Source organism: Macaca fascicularis, chromosome 2 (assembly GCF_037993035.2).
Source record: "Macaca fascicularis isolate 582-1 chromosome 2, T2T-MFA8v1.1".
Taxonomy (NCBI): domain Eukaryota; kingdom Metazoa; phylum Chordata; class Mammalia; order Primates; family Cercopithecidae; genus Macaca; species Macaca fascicularis.
The window spans coordinates 100,982,124-101,004,244 of record NC_088376.1 but is presented as its reverse complement, the minus strand read 5'-3'; the positions used below and the strand labels follow the sequence as shown (position 1 = coordinate 101,004,244).

Sequence of the window (22,121 nt, the reverse complement as noted above, 5' to 3'; positions counted from 1 at the left end):
GAGCTCTTGCCTGTAGCAGCCTCATGACCATTTCTGCTCTTGGACTTGGCTACTTTGAGGTTTTTCAAGTCCTCAAGGCCTTTGTTCTTTAGTTTTCAGGGCTACTATGGCTGGATAGTTTACCAGAAAAGGTCCACTTCTTCTACTTTTAACGGTCAAGTTGTTTAACTGAATTGCTTGTTTCTGTCCCAAGTGAGCGTGTCTATGTGTTTGCGCTTGCAGACCCAGTATTTTTGCAGCTTGGGATTATAACAAAAGATACAAGATTTTTTTTTTTTTTTGAGGCAGAAGAGAAAAAGGTAAATAAATTAGAGAATTGTCTTAGCCAATTTTATGTTGTGATAACAGAATACCACAGACTGGATAATTTGTAAAGAATACAGATGTATTTCTTACAGTTCTGGAGGCTGGGAAGTCCAAGATCAAAGGGTCTGCATCTGGTGAGGGTCTTCTTGCTGCATCATCCCATGGCAGAAGGCAGAAGGGCAAAAATGTGCACATGAGAGAGCAAGGGCAAAGAGGCCTGAACTCACCTTTTATCAGGAAAACATTCCTGAGATATTGGCATTAATACCTCACAAAGGCAGTATCTTCATGGCTTAATTACCTCCTAAGGGTCCCCCCTCTTAATACCATGATAATGCCAGTTAAATTTCAACATGACTTTTGGAGGGAACATTCAAACCATAGCAAGGATAGCATATGATGGAAGATTCAGGGAAGAAAAAGGAAGGGCCAGTTTTTATTAAAATTGTGATAAAGTACATATCACATAAAAGATACCATCTTAACTATTTTAAGTTCAGTGGAATTAAGTATACTCACAGTGTTACACAACATTATCATTATTCATCTCCAGAACACTTTTCATCTTGCAAAACCGAAACTCTATATCCATGAAATACCAACTCCCCATTTCAGTCTTCCCCTCAGCCCCTGCCTCATAAAAGTGGATCACACAGTATTTGTCTTTTTATGACTGAATTGTTTCACCTTGCATAATGACTTCAAGGTTTATACATGTTGTAGAATGTGACAAAATTTTCTTCCTTTTTAAAGCTGATTAATATTCCATCACATGTAAATACCACATTTTACTCTGAACTGACAGGTTGTTTGACTGAATTACTTGTTTCAGTCCCAAACGTGTGTGTGTGTTTGTGTGTGTGTGTGCGTGTGTGTGTACAGACCCAGTATTTTTGACAGCGTAGGAATATAAAAAAAGATATAAACTATTTTTTTTTAGAGATTGTCTACTTATCTGGCAAATGGCATTTGGGTTGCTTCCACCTCTTGGCTGTTGTGAATAGTGCTGCTATGAACATGGGTAGGCAAATATGTCCTTGAGAACCTGCTTTCAATTCTTTTATACATATACCTAGAAGTGGCTTTGTTGGATCATATGGCAGGTCTATTGTTAATTTTTGAGGAGTCTTCATACTGTTTTCCATAGGGATTGCACCATTTTACAATCTCATCAACAGTGCACAAGTGTTCCAATTTCTCCACATCTTCATCAACATTTGTTATTTTAGGTTTTTTTAAAAAATAGTTGCCGTCCTAATGGGTGTGAGGTCATCTCTTTGTGGTTTTGATTTGCATTTTTCTAATGATAAGTGATGTTGAGCATCTTTTCATAGCTCATTGGCCATTTATATTTCATCTTTGGAGAAATATCTACTCAAATCCTTTGGTCATTTTTTAATTAGGTCATTTAATTTTTTATTATTGAGTTGTAGGAGTTCTATTTTATTTCATTTTATTTTATTGTAAGTTCTGGGATACATGCACAGAACATGCAGGTTTGCTACATAGCTGTATGTGTGCCATGGTGGTTTGCTGCTCCATCAACCCATTATCTAGGTTTTAAGCCCCACATGCATTAGGTATTTGTCCTAATCCTCCCACTCCCCTTGCCCCCCACCCCACAACAGGCCCCAGTGTGTGTTGTTCCCCTCCCTGTGTCCATGTGTTCTTACTGTTCAACTCGCACTTATGAGTGAGTGAGAACATGCAGTGTTTGGTTTTCTGTTGTAGGAGTTACTTACATATTCTGGATGTTAACCCCGTGTTAGATATATGACTTCCAAATTTTTCTTCTATGAGTTTTATGTTTTTCAGATCTTACATTTAGGACTTTAATCCATATTGAGTTAATTTTTTATATGGTGTAAGTAAAGATTCTAACTTCATTTTTTCAAGTGGAGATTTAGTTTTCCCATTACCATTTGTTGAAAAGACTGTCCTTTTCCAAGGACATTGCCAAGACTATTCCATAGTCTTGTCACCCTTGTGGAAAATAATTTGGCCATATATGCAAAAGTTTACTTCTGGGCTCTCTATTCTATTCCATTGGTCTATATGTGTCTTTATGCTAGTACCACCTTGATATGCTTTGTCTGTGTCCCACCCAAATCTCATCTTGAATTGTAGTTCCCACAATCCCAACATCTGGTGGGAGGGCCCTGGTGGGAGATAATTGAGTCATGGAGATGGTTTCCCCCATGCTGTTCTGGTAATAGTAAGTTCTCATGAGATCTGATGGTTTCATTAGGGGCTTTCCCCTTCGCTTCACTCTCATTCTTCTCCTTCCTGCTGCCATATGAAGAAGGACATGTTTGCTTCCCCTTCTACCATAATGGTAATTTTTCTGAGGCCTTCTCCAGCCATGCTGAACTGAACTGTGAATCAATTAAATCTATTTCCATGATAAATTACCAGTCTCAGGTATGTCTTTGTTAGCAGTGTGAGAATGGACTGATACACACCTATTTTGATTACTGTAGCTTTGTAATAAATGTCAATATCAGGAAGTATGAGACCTCACAATTTGTTTTTTTTTTTTTAAGATTGTTTTGGCTATTTGGGGTCACTTGAAATTCCATCTGAATTTTAGAATGGATTTATATATTTTTGTAAAAAATGTCATTGGGAGTGTGATAAGGATTGCACTGAATCTGTAGATCACCCTGGGTAGTACGACATCTTAATAATATTAAACCTTTCAATCCCTGAACACAGGTATGAAAAAATTCAGCTATTTGCTTGTCATTTACTCTCTTCATTGTCCTGTTACCATTGTCTCCTTCTGTACATCAGAGTGACAGCTCTAGAATGGTGGTGACAAACTACAACCTCCAGTACTTGGGCCTCATGTTACCTGAAACTATTCTCAAGAATATGGACATAAAGCTGGGTCTTGAAATGTAGTTTCACAATTTATCTCTAGGCCTGTTTCTCTGAAACTCTAAATACCAGAACTTGCTTAAAAAGCTTGCGTTTTTGAACTCTGGTTTGCTGAAGACCAGAATGTTAAATGTCACATTGAAATGGAAAAAAAAAAATCAAGGCCAGTAAGATAGAAGGGCTCTTTACTTTTCATATTGTTCATCATGTTTCTTCCTGTTGTAAATGGTTTGCTTTTTAGGTGTGTCTTCACTGGGATTTATATTTTTGAAGCTTTGATTAAAATATTGGCAAGAGGTTTCATTCTGGATGAGTTTTCTTTCCTTCGAGATCCATGGAACTGGCTGGACTCCATTGTCATTGGAATAGCGTAAGAATGTTAAAGATGTTTTTGAAGAGACTTGGGTGGGAAAGAAGCCCCTTTGCTTCCATCAGAGCTCTGTGTGGATTCATTTGAGTGGCTGAGTATGCCCTAGTAATGCCTAGAGCTCTGAGTGCTGTGTTGGTTGGCCCTGAACAGCACATGCAGCCAATTGACCAGATGCCTCCACACACAAACCCATTTCTAGGTCAACACTCAAGTTCTTGTTCCTTCAGCCATTTACTCACCAAAACTGGCCTGTTATGGGCCAGGCTTTATGCAAGATACAGAGTGTGCCAATGAAATACAAAAAAAAAAAAAAAAGACATGTTTTTCTATCTTATGAAGCTCACAGTCCAGAGGGGAAGAGTGACAATTAATGACCCTTAAAATATAGTATGATGAGTACCAGGATAGGGGCTGTACATGTATTAAGCTGTCAGAGGATATAGGAAGAACAAAGCAAAGCAGTCTAAAAAATCTTTGACTACTACAAGGTTCCAAAGAGCTTTACTCCTGTTTACTTCTAGAAGTTCTGTAGTTTTGGCTTTTATGTTTCAGTCCATGGTCCATTTTGAGTTAATTATTATGTATGGTATAAGGTGTAAGGTGAAGGTTGAGGCTCTTCCTGCAGGAAAGACACTGATTTGGAATCTGAATGATGAAATGGAGTAAGCAAAAGAAAAAACGAGAAATGCAATGACACATTGCCAGCACAACAATAGTAAACCTAGCATCATTTAATCTGTACCAGGCATTATGTTAAGCACTTTGCATATTTTTTCCTATTTAATATTCACAAAAGCACTTGGAGGTAGGTGCTAGTAATTTCAGTTTGATATTTGAAGTTCAAAGGTTGTGTGCTCTTAGTTATTGAAAGGTGGTGAAGCACAGTGGTTTAGAGTGTGACTCTGGAGCTACACTGCCTGGCTGCACATTCAGGCTTGACCATGTAGTGGCTGGAGACTTTAGTGAAGTGCCTTGGGGCATGGAACTTGTCAGCCACTCAGTAAATATTTGAGAGGACTTCTATTATTCATTAGCCACAACTACATGGACTATTTCAAGGAGTCTTCATCTGTGTCCACATATGAAGGTAAACTGAGAACAGCCTCCTCTGCAGTTCATATCAAGAACAGTGGTATGCCAGATCCTAAGATAAAGGTGAGGCTGGAAAGGTGAGGCTGTCGATTTCACCTCGGAAGTCACAAGCCCCAGGCTGAGCTTACTTGTGGCTTTTGTGGAGATGTGCAGTGCAGCTGCAGGACTGAGCAAGCCCATGCTTTCCTTGTGCTTTCTCTTGTAGGATTGTGTCATGTATTCCAGGAATCACCATCAAACTGTTGTCCCTGCGTACCTTCCGTGTGTTCAGAGCTTTAAAAGCAATTTCAGTAGTTTCACGTAAGTCACTCTCACTTTCCACACTGGCTCCTATCTAGAAAGAATGTTAATTTGTATTTAAATTTTTTCAAAATGTCATCATGTAAACCAAAAACAAACAAACCCTGCTTTACAAATTTATCTGATGGCCCAACTGATAATTATTGAGCACCTAATATGTCCAGGCACTGTGCTAACTGCCTGAGATCTAGTAGTAAGCAAATGGATACAGACTCATGGAGTTTTACCTTCTAGGGTAGGGGGTGGGGACACAGACACGAAACAACAACTATAATAAATAAGTACATTATGTAGCATGTGAGCAAGTGCTATGTGCCAGGGAAAATATAAAGAAAAAGTAGACACCATAGAGGCTATGGGAAGTCACAGGGTATAGGGGAAGCAGGTTGCAGTTTTAAACAGAGTGATCAGGATAGTTGTCATTGAGGTGAGACGTGGCAGAGATTTGAAGATGGCAAGGGAGTGACACAAGCAGATATATGGGAAAGAGTATTCGGAGCAGGGGAAACAGCCAGCACAGAGGTTGAGTAGGAAGGATGAAGATGGGACTGGAGGGGAGACAGTGAGGGGCCAGGTAGAGGTGAGATCATAGAAGTGAAGGGGGGCCGGATGCAGTCACTCACGCCAGTAATCCTAGCACTTTGGGAGGCCAAGGCGGAGAGATAACTTGAGGCCAGGAGTTTGAGACCAGCCTGGCCAATATGGTAAAGCCTTCTCTCTACAAAAATACAAAAATTAAGGCCAGGCGCAGTGGCTCACGCCTGTAATCCCAACACTTTGGAAGGCTGAGGCAGGTGGATCACCTGAGGTTGGGAGTTTGGTACCAGCCTGATCAACATGGATAAACCCCATCTCTACTAAAAATACAAAAGTAACCAGGTGTAGTGGTGCATGCCTGTAATCCCAGCTACTTAGGAGGCTGAGGCGGGAGAATCACTTGAACCTGGGAGAGGGAGGTTGCGGTGAGCCTAGATTGCCCCATTGCACTCTGGCCTGGGGAACAAGAGCAAGACTCCGTCTCAGAAAAAAAAAAAAAAAAATTAGTCAGGTGTGGTGGTGGGTACATTTAATCCCAGCTACTCGAGAGGCTGAGGCAGGAGAATTGCTTGAACCTGGGAGGAAGAGGCTGCAGTGAGCTGAGATTGTGCCATTGCACTGCAGCCTAAGGTAAAAAAAAAAAAAAAAAAAAAAAAGAACAAGAAGAAGAACTGAAGGGGAGTTTTGTAGGCACAGGGAGGATCTAGGCTTCACTCTGAAGAAATGAGAGCTGTGGTGTGGAGAATGGAATGTAGGGGAGAAGATGGGAGAAGCAGGAAGACCTCCTACTACAGGGAGCATGGTGGACTAAAGATCCCGGCTTCCACCTCTCTGGATTCCCTACTGCATCCATCCACATGCCAAGATCATGCCTGCCCTGCACAGTGTGTGTGGGTTCTAGTGCTGGCCTATTCCTGAAGTATATGGGATTCTTCTAATAGGAAACTTTGGCTCAGGGACTCTCCAGTGACCTGGCTGAGACTCCGACAGCTGAACTGCAGTCTGAGGTTCTTCCTATCCAGTCCTCCTCCCTTGTCTCTCTCTCGGACGTCAAACCTGAGCTGCAGTCTGAAGTCTCTCCCTGCCACTCCTGCTCCCCGCACTCATCTTTCACAGGCATCCTCCCAACCCCCACAAATCTCTTGCACATCTGATCTCAGAATATCTGCTCCTCAAAACCCAAACTGACACAAGAGACCGTAATCGAAGCAAGGGATGGCGGTGCTCTCTGATCAGGTAGTGGTAGTGGAGTTGGTAGACACTGGTCTGATTCTGTGTCAATCTGAAGGTAGAAACAATAGCATTTCCTGACTGATAAATTGTATACATGGTGTGAGCAAAAGAGAGGAGTCAAAAATGACTTTTATGTCTGATGTCACTGATTGAGACAGAGAAGGCTGTGAGAGGAGCAGGCCTTGGGGTCAGATTACAAGCTAGCTTTGAACATGTTGTGTTTGAGATGGCTGTGAGACCACCAAGGGAAAGGATTCAGTAAGCAATTAGGTGTATATGAGTCTGGGATCCCAGGGATGAGTCAGAGCTGGAGATACCATTTCAGGCATCAAGGGTCTATAGATGATATTTAAAGCCATGAGATCTGAAGAGATCACCAAGGAAATGAGCATTGATGGAGAATAGAAGAGGACCAAGGCCTGAGCCCCAGGGCATTGAAACATGAAAGGGAGAAGAGGAGAAAACAGGGAATGAGATGAGCAGCAGGCACCTGTGAAGTAGGAGGGAAACCAAAGGTGGTCTTCTGGAAACCAGGTGAGGAAGGCACTTTAGCCCTTCGGATCAGGATGAAGCCAAGGTTGGGTGTGAATATGAATTTCAGTTTCTGAAAAATAAGGTTATTATACACACCTTTTTTCTCTCCTCCCCCTTTCCTCCCTTTTGTTTACTAAAACAAACAAACAAAACAGTTTGTTATCTTCCCTCTCTAGACTCCTTTCCCCCCACCTTCCCCCCTTCCCTTCTTTTCTGTTCTATCAGTGGCTTTGGCAAACTATAAAAAGACATGGGAACTATTTAGTTGTGCTGATGATATAGACATAAACTATACCATATGGCCCCAATACCTAAACTCCAGGCAATTAGAGTCCTTTCAAACAGAAGCAGTAGGTTATTTTTTGAAACTTCATGAAAGCAACTGAATAGTGATAAAGAAACTGGTAGTCAGAGGACACTTTATGTATAATTTATGTCTTTTCCTTCTCCTCCTTCTCCTTCTCCTTCTCCTTCTCCTTCTCCTTCTCCTTCTTCTTCATTTCAAGTAGGGCTTTGTTTTCCCAGGTAGATTTAGGAGCTTTCTGCATGAGCTGAGCCCCTTTTATTTTCACGTAAGTAAATACACATTCTGGCAGTCATTTAGCAGCTTTCGTGTCCCCTTCATTATCTCCACACAGGTGAATATGGTCTCTATTTTGGTCCATGAAATGCACTGAGATGCCTGGATGCTTTTTGGAAGTAAGGGTGCAAGGTACAATCTTTTATGAGACTATGAAAAAATGATCCAGGAATCACAATCATCACTCATCCACATTTCTTGCTTTGGAGAAGCCTCTTGTTATAGGTTAAAATCTGCCTTGGGTGATGCTGTAGTAACCTCTAGTTTACCTTCAATTGGTGATATAGTAAGTGTCCCAGCTTAGCCTCCAGGTTCCTGCTATCTGGTGTCATACTTTGTGGGAAGCTCATCCACTGAGGGCTTGGCCTCCCACTGTATGCTGCCATGGGCTCTCACCTCTACACTGATGAAATGAAATTTTGTCACTTAGTGTCATTCCATGCATTGCAATCACATCTGAGAGTTTATCTCTCCAGCTATCTTGAGAGCAAAGCCCATGACTCAGTGGATTGCTGAAGTTGACTCCTTCTTTTTCCAGCTCTGTTCCGTGACATCATGTTGGTAGCTTGAAATCTAGCATGGTAGTGAGTGGGGATCAGGATCTAGACCACAGAATTCAGAAAACAAGGAAACCTATACATGCCATAGATCAGGGCTCTCCTGCCTCCCGCTTGAAGAGCCAGTTTTAAACATCTACTAGCCTGCCACAAGATTATTTATTTTGTAACTTTGGCAGCTTAACAGTGTGCCATGGACATAGTAGGTGCTTAATAAATACTTCTTGAATGAATGAATAAATGAAAAGAAAACACCCTATTCTAACTGGTAATCTGAGTTTTCCCTCCCAGGATACCCTTATAATTTGGGTTTAGACAAAACTCCTTCTTCATCCCCTATACCCCACAATTTAGCTGTGTTTCATGGTACTCATGTACTTTGACAGTAGACAGTATCTACTAAATGTTAAATACAGGTCTTTCTCATTCTCTAGTGTGGCCCCAGCTTAGGTGGTGTCTTTGCAACTGTCCTCAACCTATGCCTTCTTGAGTCCGTGTGGCATGTTTCTACTCAAAGCCTCCTTGCTCCTCATAGCAGCACTGAGGCAGGCATAGGGCAGCAATAGAGAGATTGAGTCTCAAACTTGTTGACTACTTTGAAGACACTCAGCTTCCAAGGCACAGAGTTGGAGCGCACACTAAAGGTATCAGAATCATAGGCTAGGCTGGAGTCCAGTTCCAGCCCGCAATTTGACAGTTTCCGAGACCTCAGTTGCTCCTTCCTTGGCCTTTGTGAGTGTCTGGCTCAGGGGGATGGGCTTCTCCCCATGCCTGTCCTCTTTCTCAGGTCTGAAGGTCATCGTGGGGGCCTTGCTGCGCTCTGTGAAGAAGCTGGTCAATGTGATTATCCTCACCTTCTTTTGCCTCAGCATCTTTGCCCTGGTAGGTCAGCAGCTCTTCATGGGAAGCCTGAACCTGAAATGCATCTCGAGGGACTGTAAAAATATCAGTAACCTGGAAGCTTATGGTAAATACCCAACCTTTCACTCCTTAGTTTTTGCATGGTTAACTTTTCCTTATCCTCACTTGTCCTGCCTTCACACCTCCCTTACAGAGTCTCTTAGGAGCAAGGGAGGACTTCATCCACCCAGGGTGTTCCTGTGGGCAGATGTATTTCCTAGAGAATTGCCTTATTCTTTGGGTTGCCATGGAGAAGGAAAGTCTTGAAACTACATCCACAAGAGCAATTCTATGCTGTCCCATCCCTTTGCCATTTAGATCTCTGCTCACTTCTTTGTAATGATTTGCGGAAGTTTTCAGAATACTTGGATTTGGCCAACGATAATCAACAGCTTCCCAGCCCCGCTCCTCAAGTATTTCTTCAATGACTCTTTTTTTTTTTTTTTTTTTTTTTTTTTTTTTTTTTTTAAGATGGAGTCTAGCTCTGTCACCAGGCTGGAGTGCAGTGGCACGATCTCACCTCACTGCAACCTCTGCCTCCCAGGTTCAAGTGATTCTCCTGCCTCAGCCTCTCGAGTAGCTGGGATTACAGGCCTGTGCCTCCACACCCAGCTAATTTTTGTATTTTTAGTAGAGATGGGGCTTCACCATGTTGGCCAGGATGATCTCTATCTCCTGACCTCGTGATCTGCCCACCTCAGCCTCCTAAAGCTCTGGGATTACAGGTGTGAGTCACCATGCCTGGCTAACAACACTTCTTTCAATGCCCACCCTCTCTATGCTGAGGTTGACCCTACACCTACTCCATCTACACTCTCTTGAGGTCTGTCACAGGATGGGTCTCTGTCCAGCTTCCCCCAGGGAGGATTTTCGGTTCAGTATTATTTACTGAGAGGCAAAGTGGTGGTGGTGATGTCACTGCTTCCTTCTCCAACTTCTGCTTCCTTCTTCTTTTCCCTCCCTTTTTCTTGCTCCTTCTAGAGGTCTTGGGCCCCAGTTTCTCTCTGGACACACCCCCTTTAATCATTTTAGAAGATGTAGAAACATCCATTTTCAAGCATAGTCTGCATACTTACTATTCTCTTTCCTTTCGATTTTTTTTTTCAAATCTGAATTTATGATTTTTTCCTCTCTCAGACCATTGCTTTGAAAAGAAAGAAAATTCGACTGAATTCAAAATGTGTGGCATCTGGATGGTTAAGAGGTAAGAGGTTTATAATCTTCATTTTCCTCCCAAGAAGAGTACCTCTAGACCTTTTAGAATGGTGTGGCAAATAGTCTTTATCTAATGACTGGTGGACACAGTGATGATAGTTCTCATATAATTATTTCATGTGTCTAAACAGGTTTAGACTTGTGTTATTAAATTAAAAAAACATTTCCTGGTGTTTAAGGCAGCTTTCCTCCCTAGTTATGTTAAATTGGAAGCTTGTAAGAAACCTACTGAAACAGTGATATTTCAACTTTATGGAGTAGGTATTCAAGACTTTCAAAGCTGAGAAGGGATGTTATGACTGAGAGCCCTGTGAAGCCCTTGTTTCCTGTTCAGTGGCATTCTCCTGCTGCAAGAGTATCTGAACATGCTTCTTCTCTTTGTTGACCTGTTGACAACTATTGCCTTTAATTACAAACACAGTTGAACATACATCCATGCACACTTGCCCCAACAGCTACTGGCCCTCTGGTCCTATGGGGAAACTCTTTTTCCTTTCAGGATAGCAGTGCTTTCTGTGGTGAAAGATTCAATTCAGTGAAGATTTATTGAGTGTATTTCAAATTAAGATAATATGCAAGGTACTCTGATGAAACAGATGACATTCATTCCTAAATTACAAATAGATAAAAGAATCTACAGAGTGTCAAGCCCTGAGTTAGCCTCAAAGAATGCAATTATGAACAAGGCAGCTCCACGCTTTTGGAATTGATGTCTTCTAGGGAAGACAGATGCACAGAAAATGCAGTTATATGTTGCATAATGACATTTAGGTTGATAATGGATGACACATATGATACTGTCCCTATAGAATTATGATACTGTATTTTTACAGTGCCTTTTCTGTGTTTAGATACACAAATTCCTACCATTGTATTACAGTTGCTTACAGTATTCAGTCCAGTAACACACTGTACAGGTTTGTAGCCTAGGAACAATAGGCTATGCCACTTAGTCTAGGTGTATAGTAGGCTATACCATCTAGGCTTGTGTGTACACTCTATGGTGTTTACACAACAAAATTGCCTAACTACACATTTCTCAGAATGTGTTCCTGCTGTTAAGCAATGCATGACTACTAGAAAGTGTGATGAGTGTTATAAGGGTGATGTGCAGGTACTGAGAGGTATGATGGGGGTGTGACCTTGTCTGGAGAATTAGGGAAGGCTTCTCTCCATTTGCAAGACACAATAGGCTTTAATCTAATATGAGACTTACTGAGTTTTCTAGAATGATTCTCAACAGAACGCACTGCATTGAACTTGCTGAGGATCATTCTAGAAAGAAAAACTGTCTTCCACGAAACTGGTCCCTGTTGCCAGAAACGTTCCCAACATTTTGGCACCAGGGACCGATTTCATGGAAGATAATTTTTTCATGGGCAGGAAGTGGTGGTGGTTTTGGGATGAAACTGTTCTACCTCAGATCATCAGGCATTAGTTAGATTCTCATAAGGAGCATGCAACCTAGATCCCTCACATGCACAGTTCACAACAGGGTTCACACTCTTACGAGAATCTAATGCTCACCACTGATGTGACAGGAGGTGGAGCTCAGGCGGTAATGCTCACTCGCCCGCTGCTCACTTGCTGTACAGCCCAGTTCCTAACAGGCCATGAACCAGTACTGGTCTGGGGCCCGGAGTTGGGGACCCCTGTCTTAAAGGGAGCCCAACAGCTGCTGCGTATAGCACTTCTTTTACCCCTCACACAGGCAGACAGGTGTGGTTACCACAGGCAAAATCCAAGGTGGGGTGTATAACCTAGTCGTGCAGAAGCAGCAGCCTTGTTTCCAACTAGTCCTTTTTTTTCCCCCAAGTCTTTTGCCTCCAAAGTCTCTTATTACAATACTATACTGCTATCAAAGGTCCAAAAAAACTATTTTAGCTGTTGAAAACTCAAACAACACCATGCACAAAATGAATCAAGTGTGATATGTATATGACAATAGAGAGTGGTGGGGAAAGTAGAGAGGCAGAGGACACATGCCATGCTTAACAGCAGTCAAACTTGAGGGTTTTTTTTTTTTTTATTTCAATAGGTTTTGGGGGAACAGGTGGTACTTGGTTACATGAATAAGTTCTTTAGTGGTGATTTCTGAGATTTTGGTGCATGAACTGGTCTTTTTAGCTTTTATTTTAAGTTCAGGGCTACATGTGCAGGTTTGTTATATAGGTAAATTTGTGTACAGATTATTTCATCACCCAGGTATTAAATCTAGTACCCATTAGTTATTTTTCCTGATTCTCTTCCTTCTTTCAACCTCCACCATCCAGTAGGTCCCAGTATCTATCGTTCCCCACTGTGTGTCCATGTGTTCTCACCATTTATCTCCCATTTACAAGTAAGAACATGTAGTATTTGGTTTTTCTGTTCCTGCATTAGTTTGTTAAGGTTGATGGCCTCCAGCACATCCAGGTTCTCGCAAAGTAATAGAACTCTTTCTTTTTATGGCTGCATAGTATTTCACGGCATACATGTACCACATTACCTTTATCCAGTCTGTCACTGATGAGCATTCAGGTTGCCTCCATGTCTTTGCTATTGTGAGTAGTGTGGCAATGAACACTCACGTGCATGTGTCTTTACAATATAATGGTTTATATTCCTTTGGATATATACCCAGTAATGGGCTTGCCGGGTCAAATGGTAGTTCTGTTTTTAGGTCTTTGAGGAATTGCCACAGTTTTCCACAATGGTTGAGCTAATTTGCACTCCCAACAACAGTGGATAAATGTTCCTTTTTCTCCGCATCCATGCCAGCATATGTTATTTTTTGACTTTTTAATGTAGCCATTCTGACTGGTGTGAGATGGTATCTCATTGTGGTTTTGATTTGTATTTCTCTAATGATCAACGGTGTACAACTGATCTTTATAGGGCTCTTGTCTCTAAGTTTATGTGCCAGGCACATCTCTCTCAGTCTAGGTACAATATAAATGCTCCAGAGTTTTATGGTAAACCAACTCCTAGTACACAGCATTCCACACTGATCACAACATGCTCGCTTCTGAGGAAATGGCACTCTGAGAAGGCAGGTCTGTGATGATCTTCCCAGGCAGGCTTTGGTCTGTTCAGGGCCCAGACTAGTCTTCACCCTCCGGTCACTGCTTCCTCCCCTGTTGACTAATTCATAGTGACTACAACTCAGATCTGAAGTCTAAGTAGGAGGTTCCAGTAGATAAAGAGAAAGAGTGAACAATTCCAGACAGCAGGCACAGCAAAGGTGAGCATAAGGTCTTGGAGCACAAGAGCATGTAGGGAATGATAAGAAGCCCAGCAGCTTTTTGGGCAGACAGGCAAGAGAGCAGGCAGGAACAGAGACAAGGGCCAACCATGAAGGACCTGATAGCTCATCAGTGCCAACGATTTTGGTCTTGATCACAAAGGAAGCAGGAGACATGGAAAGGTTTTAGGGCAGGCAGATGACCTGGGCAGATTAGACATATTTTAAATGCCACCATGGCTTCTGTGTAGAGAATGGATGCATAGAATAGATGAGGAAGCCAATTACAAGACTGTGGTAGAAAGAATAAGGAAATGGGCTAAATGCCCCACTTGAAAGGCACACAGTAGAAAGCTGGATAAAAAAGCAAGACCCAATGGTATGCTGTCTTCAAAAGACTCATCTTACATGTAATGACACCCATAGGCTCAAAATAAAAGAAATGGAGGAAAATATACCAAGCAAATGGAAATCAGATAAAAAGCAGGAGTTGCAATCTTAATTTCAGACAAAACAGACTTTAAACCAACAAAGATAAAAAAAATAGATAAAGAAGGGCATTACAAAATGGTAAAAGGTTCAATTCAACAAGAAGACTTAACTAATCGAAAGGTATATGCACCCAAGACAGGAGCACCTAGATTCATAAGGCAAGTTCTTAGAGACCTACAAAGAGGCTTAGACTCCCACACGAGAATAGTGGGAGACTTCAACACAGCACTGACAGTATTAGACAGATCACTGGGGCAGAAAATTAACAAAGATATTCAGGACCTGAATTCGACATTGGACCTCTACAGAATCTCCACCCCAAAACAACAGAATATACATTCTTCTCATCACCACATGGCACATACTCTAAAACTGACCACATAATGGAACATAAAACAAGCCTCAGCAAATGCAAAAGAACCAAAATCATACCAAACACACTCTCAGACCACAGCACAATAAAAATAGAAGAAAAAACTAAAATAATCACTCAAAACCATGCAATTACATGGAAATTAAACAACATGCCTCTGAATGACTTTTGAGTAAATAATCAAATTAAAGCAGAAATCAAGAAGTTTTTTGGAACTAATGAGAACAAAGATACAATGCCAGAATCTCTGGGACACAGCTGAGGCAGTGTTAAGAGAAAATTCATAGCACTAAATGCCCACATCAAAAACTTAGAAATAACTTAACAGTGTCACATCACAATGGAAAGAGTTAGATAAGCAAGAGCAAAGCTAGCAGAAGACAAAAAATAAGGAAATCCAAATAAACACAATTAGAAATGACAAAGGGGATGTTACCACTGACCCCACATAAATAAAAATAACCATCAAAAACTACTATAAACACCTCTAAGCACACAAACTAAGAATACCTGGACACAAACACCCTGCCAAGAATGAACCAGGAAGAAACTGATTCCCTGAATAGACCAATAACAAGCTCCAAAACTGAATCTATAGTAAATAGCCTACCAACCAAAAAACTCCCAAGACCAGGTGGATCCATACCCGAATTCTACTAGATGTAGAAAGAAGAGCAGGTACCATTCCTACAGAAACTATTCCAAAAATTGAGGAGCAGGGACTCCTCCCCAAATCATTCAATGAGACCAGCATCATCCTGATACCAAAACTTGGCAGAGGCACAACAAAAAAAGAAAACCTTAGGTCAATATCCTTGATGAACACTGATGCAAAAATCCTCAACAAAATACTTGCAAACCTAATCCAGCAGCACATTAAAAAGCTAATCCACCACAATCAAGTAGGCTTCATCCTTGGGATGCATAGTTATTTCAACATACACAAATCAATAAATGTGATTCATCAGAACTAAAATCAAAAAACACATGATTATTTCAATAGTTGCAGAAAAGGCTTTTGATAAATTCAACATCCCTTCACGTTCAAAACTCTCAAAACACTAGATATTGAAGGAACGTACCTCAAAATAATAAGAGCCATCTATGACAAACCCACAGCCAACATCATACTGAATGGGGAAAAGCTGGAAGCATTCTCCTTGAAAAGTAGTACAAGACAGGATACCCTCTCTCACCACTCCTACTCAACATAGTATTGGGAGTCCTGGACAGAGTAATCAGGAAGAAAAGGAAAATAAAGGACATCCAAATAGGAAAAGAAGAAGTCAAACTATCCCTATTTGCAGGTAACATGACTCTATATCCAGAAAACCCCATAGTCTCAGCTCAAAAGCTCCTTCAGCTGATAAACAACTCCAGCAAAGTTTCAAGATACAAAATCAATGTACAAAAATCACTAACATTCCTGTATACCAACAGCCAAGCCGAGAGCCAAATCAGGAATGCAATCCTATTCATGATTGTGACAAAAGAATAAAATACATAGGAATACAGCCAACAGGGAGGTGAAAGATCTCTACAGTGAGAATTGCTAAACACTGCTCAAAGAAATTAAAAATGACACAAACAAATGGAAAAACATCTCATGCTCATGGATAGGAAGAATCAATATCATTAAAATGGGCATACTGCCTAAAGCAATTTACAGATTCAATGCTATTCCTATCAAATTACCAATGACATTCTTGACAGAATTTTAAAAATGCTATTTTAAAATTTATATGGAATCAAGAAAGAGCCCAAATACCCAAGGCAATCCTAAGTAAAAAGTACAAAGCTGGAGCATCACATTTCCCAATTTCAAAATATACAACACGGCTACAGTAACCAAAACAGCATGGTACTGATACAAAAACAGTCATATACATCAATGTACAGAATAGAGAGCCCAGAAATAAGGCTGCACACCTACAACCACCTGATCTTGAACAAAGCTGACAAAACAAGCAATGGGGAAAACACCCTATTCAATAAACGGTGCTGGAATAACTGGCTAGCTATATGCAAAAGATTGAAACTGGACTCCTTTCTTACACCATATACAAAAAATCAACTCAAGATGGATTAAAGACTTAAATGTAAATCCCCAAACTATAAAAACTCTGGAAGACAACCTAGGCAATACCATTCTGGATATAGAAATGGGCAAAGATTTCATGATGAAGATGCCAAAAGCAATCAGATGCCAAAATTTGACAAATGGGATCTAACTAAACTTAAGAGCTTCTGCACAGAAAAACAAAAACAAAAACAAAGAACTATTAGCAGAGTAAACAGATAACCTACAGAATGGGAGAAAATATTTGCAAACTATGCATCTGTTAAAGGTCTGATATTCAGCATCTATAAGGAACTTAAACAAATTTACAATAAGAAAACAACGCCATTGAAAAGTGGGCAAAGGACATGAATAGACCTTTTTTTTTTTTTTAAGAAGACTTACATGCAGCCAATAAGCATATGAAAAAAAGCTCAACATCACTCACCATTAGACAAATGCAAATCAAAACCAAAATAAGATACTATTTCACACCAGTCAGAATGGCTATCATTAGAAAGTCAAAAAATAACAGATGATGGCAATGTTGTGGAGAAAAGGGAACACATACACTGGTAGTAGAAGTATAAATTAGTTCAACCATTGTGGAAAGCGGTGTGGCAATTCCTCAAAGACCTAAAACAGAACTACTGTTTCTGGATTCATCCCAGCAATCGCATTACTGGGTAGGTACCCAGAGGAATATAAATCATTCTACTGTAAAGACACACACACGTGCATGTTCATTGCAGCACTATTCACAATAGCAAAGACATGGAAGCAACCTGAATGCCCATCAGTGACAAACTGGATAAAGAAAATGTGGTACACATACGCCATGGAATACTATGCAGCCATAAAAAAGCGCGAGATTATGTCTTTTGCTGGAACATGGATGGAGTTAGAGGCCATTAGCCTTAGCAAACTAAAGCAGGAAACAGAAAACCAAATACTGCATGTTCTCACTTGTAAGTGGGAGCTAAATGATGAGAACTCATGGACATAGAGAAGAACAACAGCTACTGCAGCCGACTTGAGGATGAAGGGTAGGAGCAGCAAGAAGACCAGAAAAAATAACTGTTGGGTATTAGGCTTAGTACCTGGGTGATGAAATAATCTGTACAACAAACCTCTGTGACATGAGTTTACCTATATAACTAACCTGCACATGTACCCCAGAACCTAAAATAGTAGGTAAAAATAAATAAATAGAAAAAATTGTGGAGATTGAAGAGGGGGTGTTGGTTTGTATTTGTGTGTACAAAGCCATGTGTAAGAGAGTGGTGGGAAGCACAAAGGAGAGAAAACTGTTACAAATGTTTCTCCTATCGGTGTGAGTGAGTGATAACGTCATTAGCTGAGATAGGGATGCTGGCAGAGAGGCTGAATCACCTGTATAAGTTGATGAGAAGGTGCCCCCAGAGAGGAGCAGATTGAAAAAAACAGGCTTATATTTTGAATGGTGACCAAGAAATGAGGGAGATTAAATACGATAGGTCCATCCTCAATAGACTCCTAGAAGTTAGAGGGCACTGGGACTTCACAGAATTTCCTCCAGGTCTGGTGAGAAAGAGGGCACAATGGATGCCCTCCTCCTCAGTCACCCTAAAGCAAAACTTACCACTCACAAAGTCCCACTCTGCCCACCAGGCAAATTCCAATCAGCTTGTCAGGTCCTCTGATTAAAACACATGAACAGCTCAGGCTCACCAGGCATCTGAAAAAAATCTTGGGTAAAAAGGAGGCCAAGATAAAGCCATAGAAAATGTGGCCATGAACAAAACAAAGGAACCAGAAAGGGCTCCGAAAACTTTGAATAGTGTCCTTGGTGAAATTAAAAGAGATAATACATACATAAAACAAAAAGCAGCTTGTTGTGAAAAAACAAAGACAAAAAGACAAGAAACTTATTAGAAATTAAACATTATTATACAAAAATCAACATTAGAACTAAAAGATGAAGTTGACAAAATAGCCTCCAAAGTAGGAAAAAGACAGAGAACAGAAAATCTGAGAGTAAATGTCAATCCAAAAGTTCCAATTTTTGACTAAGGGAATTCTAGAACGAGAGCACTGATTAAACTAAAGGGAGGAAATTAGTGAAGAAATGATGCAGAGAATTTACCTGGGACTAAAGATGCAAGTCCCTCAGTGCTCCAGAAAGTACCCAACACAGTGAATGAGAAAGGATCATGCCGAGGACATTATCATGGCATTTCAGAACTTTCTGGAAAAAGATTTTAAAACTAAAGGGCAAAAGAAGGTCACCCACAACGGAACAAAAATCAAACTGGCGTAAGAATTCTTTTTTTTTTTTTTTTTTTTTGAGACGGAGTCTCGCTCTGTCGCCCAGGCTGGAATGCAGTGGCCGGATCTCAGCTCACTGCAAGCTCCGCCTCCCGGGTTTACGCCATTCTCCTGCCTCAGCCTCCCGAGTAGCTGGGACTACAGGCGCCCTCCACCTCGCCCGGCTAGTTTTTTTTGTTTTGTTTTGTATTTTTTTTAGTAGAGACCGGGTTTCACCGTGTTAGCCAGGATGGTCTCGATCTCCTGACCTCGTGATCCGTCCGTCTCGGCCTCCCAAAGTGCTGGGATTACAGGCTTGAGCCACCGCGCCCGGCCAAGAATTCTTAATAGCAACACAGGATAATAGCTGAGCAGCGCTTTCATATTGCTAAGGAAAAATTTGCAACTCAGAATTCTATTTCTGGCCAAACTACCAATTGATTGTGAAAATGGAATAAATATATATTCATATATGCAAAGATTACACAGTCTTCTTAAGAAGCTAATTGAGAGGTGCTCCAGAAGAATGAGGGAGTAAAACATGAAAAAGCAACATGAAAAAGCCAAGAAAAAATGTCTACCATAGCAAGAAGTTAATCAACACGAACTACAATTGATAAATCAAATATCAGTGTAAGCACTATTTAGACATACAGAGGTAGAAGAGTTAACAGTGGTTGAATTTGGGGTATATAAATGACAGTTAAAGAATGATACAATTGATTTCATTATAAACTTTTTGGTGCATGTAATTTTTAAGCCATGTGCATGTATTACTTTGATTAAAATACTATTCATAAAAAAACTAAGAAATATATACCCTTAGTACATTTTATAGATACACTCAATAATGTGTGTTTTGGTAATATGGGAAAAGACCTATATTCAAAGATATTCATTGCCCAAATGTTTGTAAGAATGAAGGACTGTCAATTACTGAAACCTACATATTCATCATTAGCAGAGCAGTTAAATCATAGAACTATAGACATGAAAAGAAATAAGATATCTCCCTGTATGGTGATATGAAAAGAGCTGTAAACTATATTGTTCCACTAAAAAAAGCAAGATGCAGGAGAGTGTGCAAAGCATGTTTCCATTTTTGTGTATTATAAAAGTTGTGTATAGATATAGATGTGCTGTACAGCCATAGCAAACTTCTGGAAATTTACAAAAGTACCTGTTAACTATTGCCTCTAGGAAGTGGGATCAGGAGACAGGGAAGAGAGGAAGACTTAATATTCATTGTATGTGCTTTTTTACTGTTCATTGTTCACGTGTTACTGTACTCAATTTTTCAATGAAAAACTATCTTATATGAATTTATTGATCAGTTCATTAGCAAAAGAGTCTTGTCAGACAGGGCAATGACCACTTTACAAATACTGCCTCTAGGGCTCCTGGTGTGAGCCCATCAGAAAAACCAGTGTTGTTGGAAGGAAAGGGAAGCTTGGCTGTGGCATATATAATTATTTCTCTGTTTCTTTCCAATATCTAGTTCCTGTTCCAAACAATATGAATGTAACCACACCAAAAGTAATCCTGACTATAATTATACGAATTTTGACAACTTTGGCTGGTCTTTTCTTGCCATGTTCCGGCTTATGACCCAAGATTCCTGGGAGAAGCTTTATCAACAGGTTATCTATTTATAGTCTCTCTTTTTCCTCTCTCCCTCCATCCTTTTCCTTCCCCCTCTATCTATCACTTATCTGTTTATCTACCATTTATTTATAACTACCATTCATCCCCCACTTTTATCATCTGTCTCATATTTAACAGTCGTACTGTTAAATTCTGCCTTACTAATTCTGTTAGAAACTTCAAGAAAATTGGCCGGGCACGCTGACTCAATGCCTGTAATCCCAGCACTTTGGGAAGTTGAGGCTTGAGGTCAGGAGTTCAAGACCAGCCTGGCCAATATGGTGAAACCTCATCTCTACTAAAAATGCAAAAATTAGCAGGGCGGGGTGGCAAGTGCCTGTAATCCCTGCTATTCAGAAAGCTGAGGCAGGAGAATCACTTGAACCTAGGAGGTGGAGTTTGCAGTGAGCCGAGATCATACTACTGTACTCCAGCCTGGGTGATAGAGTGCAATTCCGTCTCAAAAAAAAAAAAAAAAAAAAAAAAGAAAAGAAACTTCAAGAAAAATTTAAATGCAATATTTGGAAGAAGACTCCAAAAAACCCCTCCTCTTCCTAGAAATATTAGTCCCCTCCAGATTCCCTACTGCCTGAAGTTTTGCCACTAGCACTCTCTCTCTTGCCACTTTTATTTTTAAAATGCAGATACTCTTGAGAGAGTTATAGATAGTAAAGTCACTGAAACTTCCATATGAAGGTGTGGATAGTATCTCCCCACTGAGAGACAGGGCATCAGGAATTCCTGGGATATTAGGGAAGCTATGGATGATTCTGTGGTCAACTGAGCCCACCAGTGCTGGGGAAGATCAATTTTCTGCTACTGTGTGATCCTTGCTTGAGGTGATGGTCACCCTCCTGTGGAAGAAGGTTTGAGATGCAAGAACATGCTCTGTCCTTTGCAGACCCTGCGTACTGCTGGACTCTACTCAGTCTTCTTCTTCATTGTGGTCATTTTCCTGGGCTCCTTCTACCTGATTAACTTAACCCTGGCTGTTGTTACCATGGCATATGAGGAGCAGAACAAGAATGTAGCTGCAGAGATAGAGGCCAAGGAAAAGATGTTTCAGGAAGCCCAGCAGCTGTTAAAGGAGGAAAAGGAGGTAGGGACATGGGGTCAGACAGTGGGATCTGGTTTGGGGAGGGGAAGAGGTCCCCAGAGGCAATGTGACCTGAGACTCAAGGCTGCCACCCTTGGCCTGGTCTCAGCAGTTTCTCTCCTGGTGCTTTTCTGAGAATATAAGTCCCTTGCAGAATGACTGTGCAGCTATCTTTCACAAAATTGTCCAGGCACCAGGCCCTTGAAAATGGGGAACTCTTGACCTTGATGCTTTTTGACCTTCTGAAGCCTAAGCCTTCTAAGACATGCCCCAAATTACTGACTAGACGATACAACATAAGTTTATGTAAATCCAGACTGTGATCCAGGCTTTCTTGTGGAAATCTGGAGATGTTTGTGTTCGGGGTCTTTGCTTGAAGTGGACTCTAGAACAATGATCACCTCTCCCTGTTTGAAATCCTTGTCATATTTATAGGCCATTCTA

General features: G+C 40.8%; 1 protein-coding gene across 1 annotated transcript in view; it reads left to right on the top strand.

Annotated features, from left to right (window-relative positions):
- The window catches only part of SCN11A (sodium voltage-gated channel alpha subunit 11), a 108,415-nt gene that overhangs the window by 13,530 nt on the left and 72,764 nt on the right, over positions 1–22,121 (top strand). The window contains exons 4-9 of the mRNA XM_065540367.1: positions 3,428–3,556; positions 4,854–4,948; positions 9,177–9,356; positions 10,427–10,493; positions 20,436–20,577; positions 21,483–21,680. Coding sequence (XP_065396439.1) covers positions 3,428–3,556; positions 4,854–4,948; positions 9,177–9,356; positions 10,427–10,493; positions 20,436–20,577; positions 21,483–21,680 — 811 coding nt within the window. The remainder of the gene's footprint in view (positions 1–3,427; positions 3,557–4,853; positions 4,949–9,176; positions 9,357–10,426; positions 10,494–20,435; positions 20,578–21,482; positions 21,681–22,121) is intronic.